The 17,665-nt window shown below is 38.9% G+C and overlaps 1 protein-coding gene and 1 long non-coding RNA gene across 9 annotated transcripts in view; one reads left to right on the top strand and one right to left on the bottom strand.

Annotated features, from left to right (window-relative positions):
* LOC121904871 (CUB and sushi domain-containing protein 3-like) overlaps nt 1-17,665 on the top strand; it is a 235,399-nt gene that overhangs the window by 47,567 nt on the left and 170,167 nt on the right. For 5 of the 7 annotated variants that reach the window (XM_042422653.1, XM_042422650.1, XM_042422651.1 and 2 more), the window contains exon 5: nt 8,551-8,797. In XM_042422653.1, the coding sequence (XP_042278587.1) occupies nt 8,551-8,797 (247 nt within the window). Of the gene's footprint in view, nt 1-8,550; nt 8,798-11,079; nt 11,247-11,466; nt 11,862-17,665 lie in introns of those variants that run through there. The other 2 variants (XM_042422655.1, XM_042422656.1) reach the window with 2 other exon arrangements.
* On the bottom strand, nt 8,650-13,361 carry LOC121904877. 2 transcript variants are annotated; one of them, XR_006098297.1, is made up of 3 exons: nt 12,202-13,361; nt 10,103-10,263; nt 8,650-8,730 (listed from the first exon to the last, which is right to left on the bottom strand). It is a non-coding gene; the product is annotated as an uncharacterized LOC121904877 (long non-coding RNA). The 2 variants fall into 2 exon arrangements; XR_006098298.1 differs by lacking the exon at nt 12,202-13,361 and adding an exon at nt 10,692-10,740.

The following is a 17,665-nucleotide window of genomic DNA, read 5'->3' as shown; positions in this document are numbered from 1 at the left end:
TACAGTTTCTGTAGGTTCAAGACTGACTGTGAAAATTTGTCATGATGAGTACACAAACAGGAATGTGTCTTCCAGATAAGTACTCATGTAAAAATAACCGTCGAGGGAAATCCATGATAGTTATTTTTGTTATTTATAGACAGCAACGACACGGACAAATAAACTATCATTAGCCATGTTTCCATACAGATCATTTCCTTCCAATCTAACAGAATAGTTTTATCTTACTGCTGCATACTGAAATAGCCTTATCAAACTTGAAGAACTGACCTAACAAGGATTTATTTAATCCAAAATAAAAAAATGTACAGTATGGAAATCTTTGGAGTAGGTCTGTGTGTATTTTCACTTGTGTCTTCCTTTAATCAAATTGATCTTATAGTTTTCTTTATCAAGATGAAAAGCAGGGAATAACTACATGACTAAATTGAAAGAATTAGTACATTATGATGCTGGTAAAGTCCTCGCGCTACAATGTGCAAAGTCATCTAAACAGAGAGAGGATATACTAAGAGGAGTCAAAGATCTCTCCCTCCCATCTTAATATACAATCCTAAGCAATCCCAAAGCCAGCAGAGCAAATTTGCTCATGCCAACTCATTCTACAGTGCAAAGCACAGCAAAAAGAAAATGGTTCAGCATATGTTTGAGAAATGGCAAGCTTGGAGGAAACAAAAAGCTGCAGATGGAGGGTTGCTTTCCATTTAAGGATGGTGTTAGCCTCTATTGCCACGGGCCAGAAACATCACTCCTTTTCAGGCCTGGGCACTGCTTGAGCCACTCTCTCCCTCGTCTAAATCCGGCCCGGCTCCTGTATGTGGGCAGATGGTCCTTTGATCTTATTTCCTCAGAGATCCTGCCCTTTCTGCTCATCACCGATTGTTTCGCAGTAAACACACAGCAACACAAAATCTCTCCACAATCCACCGTCAACCCCCAATCGTCTCCCAATACCTCAGTCCCTCAACCAGTCACCTCCTTTTGTTACCCCCTTGCTCTCTTTCATCTTTTTCCCAATTCTCTTCCCTGTCCTCTTCCCACTTCCAAAGTCCACTGAGTTTGTAAAGTATTTGTGTGTGTATGAAAAGAAAAACATGCAGGGAGATAGACAATACCAATTTCCCATACAAGCCTGTATTTAAAGCAGGATAATTAAGCAGTGTTCAACCCAATTTGAGCAGTATTATCAGATTTAATATAAGTATATTTGCTGGACAGAGCTGTCAACTTTCATTCAATTAAAAGTTGTCACTGCAGTGTTTACCCTGGAGGTACAACACAAAGACTATAAAGTCAAAGTGTCAGTAGTTAATAATTATAGTCAATTGTATAGTATTTATTTTCTTCAGTTGGTCTCTCACTACCATTATGTTTAATTATCTCTAATATTGAGAAAAGGAGGATTTATGTCAGCTTTTATGTCTACTATATCAATGGTTCTAGTAATTCTATAATAATTCTGTAGTAAACACATAGTTACTGTAAAGCCATATTAATGCCAGGGGTTAGCTCATTTAGATCAACCACAAACATACTTATCCTGTGTCACTGCCTCTCTGAAAGGCAAAAATAGAAGCTCAAAGGTTCAGATACAGAGACAGAGAGAGGTAAGTAGATAGAAGTGTGGGGATGGTATAAGTTAAGAGTCAAACAGACTGAATGGTTGACATAAAAACATCAGACTCCAAGCAGAAAGGCAGCAAGATGGAGAATTAATGACTATTCTAATCGTGAGTTGCTACTGCCCCTCCCAGGAACCCATGTCGATTCTTTCCATCTAAATAGTCTCTGGACATTCATTAAAGCAGGAAGCGAGACAGCAAACAGGGACAGCGTGGTAACATGAGAATATGTTCTATTGACACACTGTCATTCTTGCTGCCAGCCACTATTCAACAGAATAAGAAAATTAGGCCACAGAAAAACTATGCTCCTTAAAAATATTTCCATGTCTGTGACAGGAGTAAACACACAATTTTCTCTGCAGTGCCTTTTCAACTCTCTGCCACAGAAATAAAGAATTAAAATATGAAAATGTGACTTTCCCACTTGCCTTTTGTAAGGTTTTTCAGTCCAAGTGAGTGCAAAGTCGTCCTCCCCAGTTAGAATGGATATGAAAATAGCTCTTCACCAAGCTACTGCCATCCTTACATTAAATTCACAAGTGTGAAAACAGGCAACATTTTAATAGCTTTTGGATGAAGAATAACATCTCCAATGTGGGCCTCCATATTCAATATTCATTGATTTCAGAGGACTTATACAATGATGTGAGGATTATTACATGTTATATAAAAAATAAAATGCCCAAATCCCATACTCTTATGTAGCATTGTGATTGGTGCTGTGGTGCCATATTGCTCACTGAATCTTCCTCTACTGATAATTCATTTAAAACCTGAAATTATGGAGAGATGGTCACATAATGAAATGACCCCAAGAAATATGCATGATGCAATATGTATTGCATCTCTGCACCAATTTCAGATCTCTTTAATATCCCTCAACCCTATCAATGTTTAACATGACTTGCAGCTGAGCAAATGAGGGACTTACTGTAGACGTAGTCACTGCCTTTGCATTAACACGGGGATTATTACAAAGGAAAAACCTGGGGTAGTGTAGAAAATTATACATAAGTTCATTCTCTTCTATCCTTGAGGGTGAATATTTCTAAGTAGAAAGACAAGTGTTGTATATCTGATCAAAGTCAGGGGGAGAGAGGCTTAATCCCTCCTCAAGTAGCATTAGATTGCCGATGCTGGGGATGTAAATGAGCTCAGCTAAAGCAGTCCTAATCCTCACCACCATCTTTTTTTTTTTTTTACACTACCACCGTTTTTAAAAGAGACAGATCCTTCGTCATCTTTAAATCCAGAGCATGCTCTAATGATTTGCTAAGGAACACATCGCCCAACATTCAGTGCCTCTTTTATGTCACTAAACCTTGTTGGCAAACTGTGCCTCAAATGCTGCTATATTCCAACGAAACACTGTGGAGCATTTGACTGCATATGAATATATGGATCCTGTAAGGTATTATCCAGCTGAAGCCATTTAAAATTCTCAAGCTGTGAAACAGTTTTTGAGCCTCAGACAGCAGTTTTCCAGTTCATGATTTACAGTATCATGCATGGATGCTTCTTAAAGAAACCACTAAGAAACGTGTTTTGCTTTGTCTGTATGATAATGAATGACTACGAAGCATCTACCTCATTTTCTCATGCAATTTAATTGGCTACAATTCCAGACACATTAATGAGTAATAAGTGAGGTTACTATAATTAAATGTGGTTGTAGAAATCTCCTATGCCTTCGAGGAAGCCCTGTGCTGAATTATTGGTGATTAATCCATAGCACAACCAGAGAGAGACTTGGAGCTTTTTTACTTTTTTTTACTTTTTACTACTCTTTAAAATTGCTTGCAGACAGCAGGCAGTTGCCACAGCTTCATCCACCATTCTCAGTCTACATACAACAGTACTTTTGTACCTGTCACTCACACATTTACACATGGCTTCTTGCTGCCACCACCTGAGTTTAATGATGTTCAACGATGATCAGAAAATACTGTTATCATGGAAACCACTTCAGAGAAAACCATAAAGGAGATATTTTTTATTTCTTCCTGAATTCTGTCCTGGTGTACAAAGATCTAAAGAACAAAAAAGGGCTTTCATTTTTATTTACAGTTTGTGGGAGCCTGTATGTGTGTCTGTATTTTTTTATATTTTTCTATGATAATGTCAGTGGTATCATTTGCCACAGTGGCAACAGTGTGTGCTCTGTGCCTTCCAGTGGAAACCTAAAACATACACACAGTGCTGCATGACAGCTTGCGGTTTCTGCTCGCTGTCTGCATGCACCTCAAGGCCTAACTTAATTTAATCTTATCTACAGTGCTAAATCTTGCCATTGCATGTAGATTTATGATTGATTTATATATCAAGTTTCATCATATGATACCCCTAGGCCCTAGCAGATGCCCCGCAGATTGCTGGATAATTGTGCTAGATACCTTACTTCAAATGTAACAATATGAAAATGTGGACAGTAAATATGCTATTCAGATACCACTTCCAACACGTCCAGCACACTGAAAGAGAATTGGAAGAAGCACTTAGAGCTGAAAGACCGATGCAGACAGATGCACAGCATCTTTCTTCTCTTTTTCACTATATTTTTCTCCTGACTATTGCAAATTGAGCCTGCATAATATGCTTGTTTAGTTGTAATGAATTTTCAAGTATTCATTGCCAGCTGTTGAAAATTCTGTTACTTTAGATTGTAATCCATTTACTGTCCGCCTTTTCTGCCAGACTTTGAGTTGAATGAATTCAAAAGATTTCAGAGGTTGTGTGTGTGTGAGTGAAATTGCCCAATGTCCCTGAAGCGATCAATAAAGTTCAATCGCATCCTTAAGATGGAATACTCATGGTGATGACAATGTGTGACATAATCCATCATAAATACCTGTGGTCAACTTTGCTGGGTTTCACAATAACTTATTTGCTGTGGCACTGTATGAGAAATCAATGTCATAGTGTTTTGAGTGAGTTTATAAAAACTCTGACCACATATATTTAGGAGAGTGAGCTCTGAATCTCAACCCCAATGTCTCTAGTTAGATTATTCCCTCTAGTTTTAATGGTTAAAAGTGAATTTAGTTTGTGGTTTCATGTTTACGTTCACATTAAGATATCATTAAATGACCTTCTCAGACTCTCACGCTTTTTATGTGGCAGCTAATAATTTTCAAGCTACTAGTTTATCGGTACAGTTGGAGTCATCAGACAGATGTCAAAGCTGCCTCATTTCAATCTGTCCTGTTATACTTGTATTCCTCAAGTGTTCAATAATCTTTATTTTGTTGGTGCTGTGGTTACTGGTGGTTACATTGATTGTGTTTTCATTATAAATTTTCTTTTATGTGTCTGAAATTATTCACTCATTCACTGTTTCATGAAGGTGAAACTCTGCCAAAGTATTTTAATTCTCACTAGAGAATTTTGACAATACCTCACCTATTTAGTGTGTGAAGTATTTCAGAAGCAGTTCAGACTTCCCTTTGGCACAAATATGTTTCATTGACTTTAAAAATCTATCTGAAAACTAGCAGCGTGCTTAGCCAGTGTGGAGTGTATTGACTGTTTTACTGCGTTTAGATGATAATCCAGCTGTAGATTAAGTAATTAAGGATTTGAAAAAGATCATGTTCTTTCTTCACTACAGCTGCAGCTACACTATCCCAAGCAGCCCTGCAAGTTTTTGATACCTAGCTGGATCAAATTAATTGCTATCTGAAACAGATGGATTCATCAATAAAACATTTAATGCATTGCTGGTCAGTTTTGTCTTAAATCTGCACCATGTTTTCCCACGTTTTCATCACATTTACTGTGTAAAATGAAAAACTTGAGATTTCATTTAAAAATGGAGCTGGAACATATATTACTACCAAAATGAATGATTGTAAAGTTCCAAATCTTATTTTGTGCTGTGTATTGTTGCCAGGAAGCAAGGTGAACACAAAATTAGCAGATTCAGATTTGGAAAGTGTTTTTGGAAATTGAATGAGAGAAGGGCATGGGTCAGGAGAAATATGCATGTTTAAAAACACTTGATATAAATATTTAAATGAGTTTACTCATTAAAAACACTTGTTTCATGGCATTAAATTACAGTACATTATACTGTATAATGAGCAGTTTCACGTCAACATGTTTGGTTAGTTTGTGTGTGTAATAGAGGAATTGAATCACAGCTAGCAAAACAGTAATTTTACCACCAAACTGTACTTTAGTTGCCAGTTTATTAGGTACACCTAACTAAAATGATCGCAGTCAAAAACTCTTAATTTATTATCCTAGCTTCTTCGAGCCTATAATGTTCAGTTTCATGTCTCATGAAGGTGGGATTTATTGCTGAGCTGTTGTATTGGACTGTATTAGTTATTAGTGTATCTAATAAACCGGCAACCGTGCTTTGAGTTTGTTTGTCAGTATGAATATTTAATCGACCTTCATGTCAGCCAGAGTTCTCTTTATATAATATGATCTCAGTTTTTGAAATAATGTGAGAATCTTCACACAGTGTCAAAAACATATTTAAATTAAGAAAACAACTTCACTCTGATTTGTTGTATGATGGTGACAGAGATGGTTGCTGTGTGTCATTGAGCTGCCTTTGACTGTCAAATTCCAACTGATTTAGTAAAATTTTTATGCCAGCACCTTTTTAAAATAGATTTATCCAAAATATCATTATTTTTAGGACCAAATCCAAACAGGGAAAAAGTTCTCTTATCTCTTTCTCTGCCTTTGTCAACAAAACTAATGTACTGATAACCAGTGGAAGGATGGAAGTATGCTTTAACCCTCACAAAAATTTAAATACCCATTTAAATAATTTCATTCAATATCAAATACATAAAACACTCACACAACGTAACTCATAATCATAGCAATCACCAAATGTAATCTGCAAGCTGTAATTCTGTTTTAAGTCATGTATAATTTGTGCAGTTATAAAAATATGACTTATCTTTTAATGTGGTATCAAAATTCTGGTATAATGACACCATCAGCAGGGAGTATAGGAGAGGGATGATATACGCCATTTTGGGGAGGCTGAAAATAAGGCAGATTATAGACTTCTTATTAAGTTGTATGAGTTTAGGAGGGGTCCTATGGGGATTCTGTAGATAGACTGAAGTGTCACTCAAAGTGGACCAGTGTTGATGTTGAGTCCATCCTGCAGAATTTGACATTTGATTTGTTCTTTTCTACTTCATCCCTGTTATCTCTCTTACATATCTCTTTATCTCAATCTCTGTCTCATACTTTCTATACCCTTTTGTCTTTTTCTCTCTCACTCTTGATTTGCTCTCCACTCTTCATCCCTTTCTACTCATCATTTTTTCTTTTTCTATCTCCTCTTCTACACTTGTCGAGCTCTCATTATCTAACAATTTTCCACCACTTCTTTCCATCTCCCTTTTCCTCGATGGTCCCTTGGACACTTTACACTGCCCTCCTGTCTGTCATCAAGGTTAAAAAGTGATATGGCTCCTTTGGTCAGACTCTTAAGCACTTTAATTTTAGTTTAGTTTCATCCTATAGCCAATTACTCTACAAATCTGCTGGCCACTTTTTGGAATGTCATCTTAAACGTATTGAGAGGATACCATTTGTCACTCAGGATAAGATTTATGAGATGGAGAAAATAATGATTTACACCAGAGACAAATCATGACTCCATGTGCTTTTGTTGCGACAATGCTGGGGGCATTCAACAAATGAAAGCCTGCCCTTGGTGTAGCCTTCAAATGAGAGTATGCCCTTGATATGAATCATATATGTGTGGATATCATTGATGTCTCATACAGTATCAATTTGCCATCTCTGCCCTTCCTATAAAGACTTTGATCAATTGCTATGCTTCTGCTAAATGTGTCAAAGGACATGGATCAGGCTAACTAGCAGCCTCTCCCCTCTTTTCCCCTTTTTTCTTTATCTTCTTTTGAATTTCATACATCCGCTTCCTTGTTCCTTGACCAATCGTGTAATGCAGCATACAGGAATGTTCCAAAGCTGGCAGCTCTGACAGCCTTGAGTGGAGCGCTGAGCCATCAAAGGTTTCAGCTGGCACAGCTGAGTGTCACATATTAGTCTTAAATGATGTGAAAACTGTGAAAGCCCTGCCATCATTAGAATTCTTTGGGGAGAAAAAACGGATACAGGGATAGAGAGGAGGGTGGTGAATAATAGTAGAAAGATCTGAGAAGGCTCGGAGGAGAGGAATGGAGAGAGATGGAGAGATATGAGAAAGGGTGGGGGAGAGAAGTGAAAAGAGACGTGGAGTGAAAGAGAGCAAGCCACTGTTATGGTAGAGTGCATTAACATTCAACTGATGTGCCGTGCTGCCCACATTGGGGAAAAAATATACAATTTCACAGCATTATAAGCCCTGTTTATCACTATTTGTTTGTTTCCTGAAACATAAGGGGGCTCGGCGAACACAATGATGAATTACTGGCTCTTGGATGGAGGGAAGAGAAAAGATGGGGGCGGGGGACACAAAAGAGAGAGTTAGGACTTTTCCTCTGACATGAAATTTGCACGGAGGGAAACTGTGACAGAATTAGTACACAATTAATTGGTAAATAGTTCTGCCCATTGTAACTTGTCTGAATGCTTCATGGTTTTCGCCACTGTGAGGAAAACACAAGCAACCTTTTAATCTTACATTTATGATTGTTGGCAAATCCATAATTGCACTGGAATTAGCTGTAGATGCTGGACTTGACAACCTGTGGCTGTGTGAAAAACAGATACAATTATGTATTTAAATGGCCTGTGCAGCTCTAGCATCAGGTCCCACAAGTACCACATCAGTCTTTCTCTGGTTTGCATTTATCTGAAGGGACAGGTACAGATGTTTTATGCCTGCGGCCACTTTTTTCTCATGTTGAACTTTCAGTAACAGCTCTGAAATAACCCAGACACTGCTCACCCTCCCCACCCCGCTTTTCTCTTTGGTGACTGACAGCGGAGGACACATGTGGTGGCACCCTGAGGGGCTCCAGCGGGCTCATCTCCAGCTTTGATATCCCCAGCGGTGACTCCCCTGGCACTGGTGGAGGTGGAGGTGCTGGCGGCCTGGGCAGCAGTGGGGAGTGTAAGTGGACCATCCTGGCCGATCCGGGGGACACCATCTCCCTGGTGTTCACTGAATTTCAGATGGAGGAGAAGTCAGATTATCTGGAAGTAGAAGGATCTGAACTGCCAACCATCTGGTGAGTCAATTTGTGAGGAAAATTGAGGCTGGGGGGTGCTTGTATTTCATCAAAAGAGCACTCAGTTCTTAATTGTTTTACTGTCACAAGAGGTGTGTATGTGTATGTTTTTGTGTATGTGTGTTGTATGGTGTTGATATCAATAGAAGAAGGAGGTTTGGTGTTTTTGACTCAAGTATGATCTGGTGAAAGACTATGTGGACTGACTGATTTTCTCAAGAACATATTTTTTGAGCTATAGTGAAACTTTTATAGCATGGCCTATATTCTGTTAGAAAACAGGGCTGCCAAACAGAATGTAGGCTGGAAAGTAAGTTGTGAAATCCCCAGACTTATCACAATTAAAGGGATTTGAAAGCATGAAATTACTTTTAATTGACATGGGAAAGTGAAAGTTTGATGTTTATTATGCACGTTTATGGAAGTAATCAAGTTATTTGTGTGGCTCAATATCTACAGCTACAACAGTTTTAAACGCAGACCGAGATCTCCAAGAATACAAGAAAAAAAAACTTAAAAAACCATAGCATATAAGAAAAAAATGAAAAATATGCAAATTCATGGGAGTGTAATGAAATGTATGGGTTAGAAAATGGCGGTTACCAAAAATGGACAGGAATCTCTTAACAGTTCGCAGAACAAAATACAACAAGATTATAATCAAATGAGAAGAGCAAATTTGGTTCAATAATATAACTAATCTAAGAACTGGAAACTCGTAGGATAGAGAGAATAAATAAGTTCTGAGTCTAGATTTAGAGATCACAAGAGAGCCAGCTACTGTAGCGGCAGTTGTGAGTTTTCTCCAAAGAGGGGCTTGGGAAGACAAGGCTGTATTGCCTGAGGATTTTGTCTTAGTTCTTGGTATAACAAGGAGGCCTGCCTACTGAGATCTTAGAGCATGCAAAGGAACAAAGGTTTGGGTACATAGGGTCGAGCATGACCGTGTAATATTTTATACGTTGGGAGCAGCAAATTAAAATTAGCTGCATGTACTAGAAGCTAAAGAAAAGGAGAAGCCATGGAGAAAATATACTGACTAGCTTGTATATCTACCTATAATGAATTTTCGTGGACAATTGTATGAAAAAACTTTCTTTTAAATACTCCTTGTGATTCTGATTGAATCAAATCAATTCACAGAAAAGGCATGATTCCCTTTGCACAACTGAAATTACAGTGCAGATGAATTAGATAGCTTCAACAGAGTTTTGTTTAAAAAAACAGCCATTGACCACTGTGGTTTATGGCTTTCCGTTTATACTTAATGTAGAAGTCACTCCTGAAATGGGTTTGACCTCCAACCTTGAAGCTAAGGTTATCCATCTCCTCAGCGTCGTGTATGAACGGGAGCATCCGCCAGGTTTATGTGATCCTGCTGGGCATTAATTATAATTAGCTGAAAGAAGCTCTAATCAATCACCAAGCTACGAGCATTGTTGTCCCCGAGAGTTGTCATCCGGAGTCTGAGGGAGAGAGAGAGGCAGATACTGTGTCAGTGAGAGACAGAGAGAAGCAAAATGAGAGGTGCTGAGTGTGGCCATGACTGCTAAGTACTGTATGTTGACATAGCTTAAGAGAGTGTGACAGGGAGCTGCTATGGGATGACACTGATGTGTTTTGACAGACCATCAGGTAACCTCCTTCTCTTAGGTTCCATAATTCAACCCCATAATTAACTCCTTATTGACTGAAATGCCTCTTAATTTTAATACCTCAGAGCCCCAGTGGCATTTTTTTTCTTCTTGTCTTGTTTTTAAGAAAAATAATTACCATTCATTTTGTTGCTATTTGATTTATTTATTTGATCCTCTGGGAATAAAACCATGGATAGACTGTAGTGGAAGCTTTGAATAATAACCAAAATGGATGTTGTTCAAACTAAACATTTTACCGGCCAATGCGTTGCAGTTTTACCAGCAAGGTAAAGGCATGGAGGCATGGTAGCTCTGGGTCTGAAAAGTGAAGCCAATGCGGAAGTGCTTTAAACCTGCATTCTCTCTAATGGCCAGCAGGAGCGACTCCACTGGCTGCAAAAAGAAGTCCGATTGTATGGAAGTCTATGAGAAAATGACCCTACTTCTCACTTGATTTATTACCTCAGTAAACTATTTCATAATGAGTTTATGATCTCAATCGCTATTTTCAAGTCTTCTTCAATACAGCATGATGTTCATTTGGTAAATCATAGTCCCATTTAACTTAAATTTGACGATAAAGCGGCATATGCTTTAGGGCGTGGCTACGTTGTGATTGACAAGTCACCACCACGGCGACAACGTTGCTTACATAATGTAACCATTGCGTATAGGCGTAGCTGCTGCTATTTCACAGTGTGTTTTCAGTTCACTAAAGTTAATTGTAACATTGTGGTCGCCTAAAACAAGTCTTCTTCAGTGTTTAGTTGCAATAAAAGACCCATCAGTGAGTCGGATGATCAGTTTTTCCGGTGAGTATATTTTGTTTTAACGGTTTTATGCCTGTTTTTCCCTGGCGAAAATTAGCATTAGCATTATCACTGTTAACCATGGCTTGTAAATGCATCGTGCTAACCAAGCTAGCAGCGAGCGCTATGGTCAGCTCCACCCTCTCGTCCAAATATGGTCCCTGATTTGCATCACGCACCACGCAGATCAGCAGTGACAAACTCAACTCTAATGTTGTTTGTCCAAGTGGTTTTGCCGTACTTAGCTGTCCAAGATGGTGGACTTGCTCGCACATGCGTGATGCAAATCGGGTAGCGATGCAAATCGGGCAGCAACAACAGGGACCCGATGCAAATCGGGCAGCGACAGTCCCTTCTGGCTCCAAATAACATGGCGACGGCCAAATCCAAGATGGCGATGGTCAAAATCGCTACACTCGAGGCTTCAAAAGGACAGTTCCCAAACCAATGGGTGACGTCACGGTGACTACGTTCATATTTTTAACAGTCTATGGGCGCACCCCCAGATTCGAAGTGTGTTCATGAAAGTAAATTTTGGCCGCCTAATAATTGTAGTTCAGTTTAGTTGTTTAGTTGTACTAAAAGACCCTCTAAGGAGTCGGCTGTTCAGTTTTTCCGGTAAGTACATTTTGTTTTAATGGTTTTGAGTCTGTTTTTCGCTAGCTAAAATTTGCATTTGCATTAGCATTATCACAGTTAACCATAGACTGTAAATTCACTGTGCTAACCAAGCCAGCACTTAGCATAGAGCGCTAGAGTCAGCCCATTGGCTGTATATAAATATATAAATATTAATATACAGTTAATGGGTCAGCCCCACCCTCACGTCTAAATATGGTCACTTCTGGCTCCAAAAATCAAAGATGGCGACGGCAAATCCAAGATGGGCGAATGTCAAATCGCTAAACTCAAGGCTTCAAAACATAGCTATAGAACAGGGGTCTCAAACTCAAATTACCTGGGGCCGCTGGAGGCAGAGTCTCGGTGAGGCTGGGCCGCATCAGGTATTCCACAAAAGAAGCTTAGCAGACGCAGGCTAGGATAGCAGGCGCAAAACAGGGGACTTCTACCGGGTTGTTCATTACCCGCCTTGCTTTTGTTGTTGTAAACGTCGTCATAAAAACAAGTGAAACAAATGGCATCGTAAAGAAATATCTTTATAATGTTTATTGTACAAGGCATTTATTATGAAGTAAAATGTTTCGAGGAATAAATCTCTTTCCGCAAATGATTCAGTACATTCCATTCACCCAAAAGATTTTTTCGAATAATTTGTCCGTGAATGTCACATCATTGCAGAGCAAACGTGGAGAACATGAAGCCGGGACAGTGTGACACCATTACCCCATGGTTTGCACCTCCATGGCTGCAAACCGTGGGATGCAGCCATCGAGGCGTTATTTATTGGCTTTTATTTTCTATAATGACTCCATGGATGCAGCGAGCGCTACGAAGCTAGCGGCGTTGTCAAATCAAATATGACGTGTGGCACAGCAACATCAGCTGTACGGTGTTTTGTTACACTCTATATTTATGATCTCTGTCGGATAAACATAAGTGTGTTCATGAAAACGTATATATTAACTTTTAATTCACTTCACAATGTGGCATTATGTGACAGAAATATGCACATACATTATTATCTGCCAGACTTTTTTAATGTCACACACTGTGGAATCACATACACGAGCCTCATTTGCTGTCACAGTGAGCCAAAAATGGATGTAAAGGTCTTCAAACCTCCGTTTGTATGTCAACAGTTGTGTCCGTTCCGCTCCTCAGACCTCAGTGAGAATTATGCACAGGCTCTCCAACAGCTGATCTTTACGCACGGCTGCTGTGGATATTTGAAACGACTTTACCCCTAATTCATCACATTTTTCTGCAAACCGTCACCACTGTGAAGTGTCAGTCATCATTATTAAACATCAGAAAAATGATAAATGATTTATTGATAGAGCTCGTGTTGAAATGGCCTTTTACAAAGTGCTTCAAAACAAAATGAAGTGATCGTTAACAGAGAGATGATGCTGAAATAAACAGAATGATGCTTTAATAAGGTTTAATAATTCACCTTTGAATTTTACTGAAAGATGTGTAGCAAAAATAACGACACAATCTAGCGTGAGGTGCGCACATTCTCAGCGCACTTTCTTCCTGTATAAATAGCTTGTGCAATAAAGGGACCTTCCACACACAACACAGTAAAGTGCCATTCATATAATACTCGCGGGCCGCACTAACATTAAACTTTCATATCAAGGTGGGGGCCACAAAATATCAGCCCGCGGGCCGCAAGATTGAGACCCTTGCTCTAGAAACTCACCAGCCACTTCATTAGGTACACCTGTGCAATCTAATGCAATCCAATGCAACAGCTCTGCCATAAATTCAACATTTACAAAGCTTATGCATTTTCAGTTTTTGTTGACATTGTCAGAAAGGTGATATTTCTACTTTTTACTCTGTTTATTATTGAGGTCGTAGTGGGTGGTGGTGGTGTACAGTGGTGCATTATATTGAATGGGGTTCCTAATATTTTGTCCACTCCGTTAACATACACGAGGAGGGCAAAATATTAGGAATACTTTTGACCAAAATAATTCACTCCAGTACACCACCACCACCACCACCCACTAAGACCTCAGTAATAAACATAAAGTAGAATTATCACCTTTCTGACAATGTCAGCAAAAACTGAAAATGTATAAGCTTTGTAAATGTAGAATTTATGGCAGAGCTCTTGTATTGGATTGCATTAGATTACGTCCATCCAAAGCAGATCCATAGCATCTTTTCTTTCCATTATCTTATCTTAAGGTCCCAGCAAACAGAAAGTTATCAGGCAAATTTGGGAAATAGTATTAAATTTTCAACAGCATGGGGTAATCAATGTTTTCAAATTTAAAATAAATATGAGGTATCAATTCACGGAGTCCTGACCCCTAAGTGTTAAAAAACTGACATCTTCAGTTAGGAAATTTTAAAGACTCCTGCTGTGTTTATCAGGTGAAAGCAGTTTAACAAGCAGTGCACTTATTTGTTGGAGTTAAACTGTGTGGTGAGCGGTCATCATGCATCACTTGGATGCTTTGAAACTCCAAGATGATGCTATTGTATGCCACCAAATGTCAGAGGCTGTCAGGAAGAGTTCTTATTTGAAGCCCTGTAATCCAAGTGGGACCCAGTGATCCATAGTGCAGTGGGGCCAGAGTTTTAGAGAGATGGCTTCAACTCATCCAGGTAAACAAACAGACAAGCAAACAAACACAATTCAGAGCGAGCAATGCTCCCATGCCTATAAAATTCATTGCTCTCGCTCCTGCTCTTTTTATGAGTGTCTCTGGATGTGTACAAGGCCATTGGACAGCTAAACTTTCTAGCATCCTAACATATAGCACCAGCTGCAGGCAGAGACAAGCAAACTGTCAGTTTACCCTTGAGGTTTAGAGCTACTTAACGATGATTGACAGCCTGAGAACCTTAAAGTCAGTCAGATTTAACATCTCCTCTTAGCATGAAGTGTTTTTTCAGACATAAAACGTGATTCAACTTAACTTGTTATCCTTTCTCAACCTATGGTATTAGAGATTGTTATCAAGTTATATATGAACCGAAAACGCAAATTAAGAAACACTGATCCCTAACAGAGCAACTTCAGGGCTGGAAAACAAGATTGCATCACAAGACAGCACAGTTTAAAGCAATAGATCAATAACATAATTAATATTGAGATCAGCACAGAGACGTATTACTGAAATTATTGAAATTACACGAATATTTAATTAAATCTGATTTATCTGATAGTTGTCAAATGGAAAATTAAGTAACATTTTGTACTGGCCAACTTCGCCAGCCAATTTCCTGAAAGTGGATGCTGAAAGGATTTTTAACTTAAGACAAATTCCTGATAGTTTGAAGTCCACAAAACGTAGGACTACAGGGTAAGAAATATGTTTTTCTGACACCTCTTAGGAGCTTTTACCCTTTTATCAATTGAAGATTTCTATCTGATCTCTGCAAATGAGTTTATTGATTCCATCGTCATCATGCTGGGGAAGGTTGGTGTGAGGCTTCACATCAATCACCGTGAAAATAGACCCAAAAAAATCTCAGTTTCCTTCGACAAAAGGCAACATTGAAGTCTGGCTAGACCAAAGAAAACAGTTCTTTGTTATTCCTCTGACCTTTAATATGATTGTAGAGCCCTGTTCACAAAGGGCAAAAACAACAAGCTGTAGATTACACGTCACTCATTATTTCAAATGTGGACGCAACTTGAAGCCTGTAAGGCTTTTTAGATATTAGATACAGGTTTTTGCTTTTATTCCATGAAATTTGATCAAAAATCTGATCTGTTTTATTTTTTCATACTTTACGCTTTCTCTATCTTTCTATTATCTGGTTTGTAAATTTTACTAATTATCTACTCAACACTTCTGTGTGTTGTAAGCACTCTGAGAATGCTGAGAGTTTAGAGTATTCCTCCTTCACCATGCAATCTGGCAATATTTAGCTTGCTTGACTGAATATGAACAGTCCTATTTCAACAGAGTGGCTAAATGGTTGTCAGAGGAAGATTACAATATTCAAAGCAGGTTGAGAACAAAAGGTGCCCTGCAGGTAAATCACCAATTTTGGCTAAATTACCATGTGTATTAGATTCAATTTATTCTTTCTGGGATTTATTATTGATCTTCCCAGGCAAAATATAAAAAATGTCAAAATGTCTCCAAAAGCTATCCTCAACTCCAGTCAGGCTGAGAAGAGTGCAATGTTTAATTGAAGAATATGAATTGACAATTGACCCAGATATTCCACCAGGGCAATTAATACAAGGAACTATTGGATATACAGTAACTGGCTCGCTAGTTTTCACAAGCCCATAACCTGACAGAAAGGCACCAACTGTATAAGTACATCTCCTGAGAGTTACTTGAGGAGGGATCGAGATCAATGGCATAATATATCCTTTAAGACAATACTCCCGCTTGCCAGACTTTATATTATATGTGAGGGAGGAAAATACAGAATCAGTTGACCCTATCTTTTTTGACAAATTTGAATTGATCGCTCATTATCTGGGGGTGCACCTACTGTACGTATCACCTGTCTCTCTGTAGTAGAGACGCCAGAGATTTCAACTTATCGCTCTGGCATTGAGGCCACATTTGGCCACAGTACCTGCACACTGGGACTCGTTACGTTGGTATTTTGATGAGATTGCCATGCTCCCTTCAACCCCTCATCCCATCAAATCAGGCACATTTTACTCAGAGAACTATATGAGAGCTCTCTAATGTGCCTCGCAAACCTATGTCAGAATCTACCATTAGTCCATGAGACATCCCAAATCGATGATATGAATCAAGCACATGAAAACACTGCATCCGTGCCAAGAAGTAATCTCCGAAAAGCCATATTGCATATCTGTGAGGGAACAAATAGACAGCCTGAGTGAGTCTGCAGAGATAGAATAGCAGTGCATTATGTGAGGAGTCCATTTTTCCAATTGGACTTTCTCATCTTTTGTCACTCAGTATGCACTGAAGGAGATACAATAAAAAAACAGTAGACAGCACTCACTTGTTCTTATCTTTTTAAAGGAGACTGGGCAGCCCACTTTCCACAGGTAATTTATTTATTTTCAAGACAGTTACATTGACGGGAACCAGTAACGTGCATAGAATTTTTGTGAAGTATCCCAGAATTACTTTGTGCCACCATTTGGCTGCTGCACAAAATCTAATCACAATCTGGACATTCAAGGACGACTTGAGAAACAAAATGGTACAAAAAAAAATTATATAACCTAGGTCATTTTCTGTTATCAGTGATAGCACATATTACCAGACATGACATGCCTTGTCACTTTGGTGCTCAGTTTCAGACATTTAATATCATCATCAAACAAAGCGTGAGAAAATTTTGGCACGCAAGTCATCAATTTCTCAGGTCATATCAAATGCTGTAAGTCCTCCTTCTCTGCCGTCTTCCAGCTTGCGAGCAGATTTGTGTTTATCTGTCCTTACTGGGAGCAGAGCAGCCGAGAATCAAACCCTGACATTGCAGTAGTGAGGGAGTGTATTTCATCTGTGCAAACCAGACGTCCCAGAAATTCTATCACAATACATTTCGTAGTTATACTGTACCCTTATTGTGCTGTTAGGGTTGTTGGTACATTGCAATGTGTACATTTTTGTACAGGGACATTTTTGTGGGCTGACTGTTATTATATAAATGAACAGAGTGGGTTACTGCACATTGATATAAATAAACCCATCAGAGTAAGTCCTCTATAAGGTGCAATTAAGCCTTTATTTACTGTTGATGGCAGATCATGTTTCACTTCCTCCGCCATACCTCGCAGTTGTGACAACAGTATATTCCCCTCCGCTGGTCTTAAATTTGTAACATCACTC

Source organism: Thunnus maccoyii, chromosome 10 (assembly GCF_910596095.1).
Source record: "Thunnus maccoyii chromosome 10, fThuMac1.1, whole genome shotgun sequence".
Taxonomy (NCBI): Eukaryota; Metazoa; Chordata; class Actinopteri; order Scombriformes; family Scombridae; genus Thunnus; species Thunnus maccoyii.
Note: the sequence above shows the minus strand (reverse complement) of the source record. Positions and strands in the feature narration are given on the sequence as shown.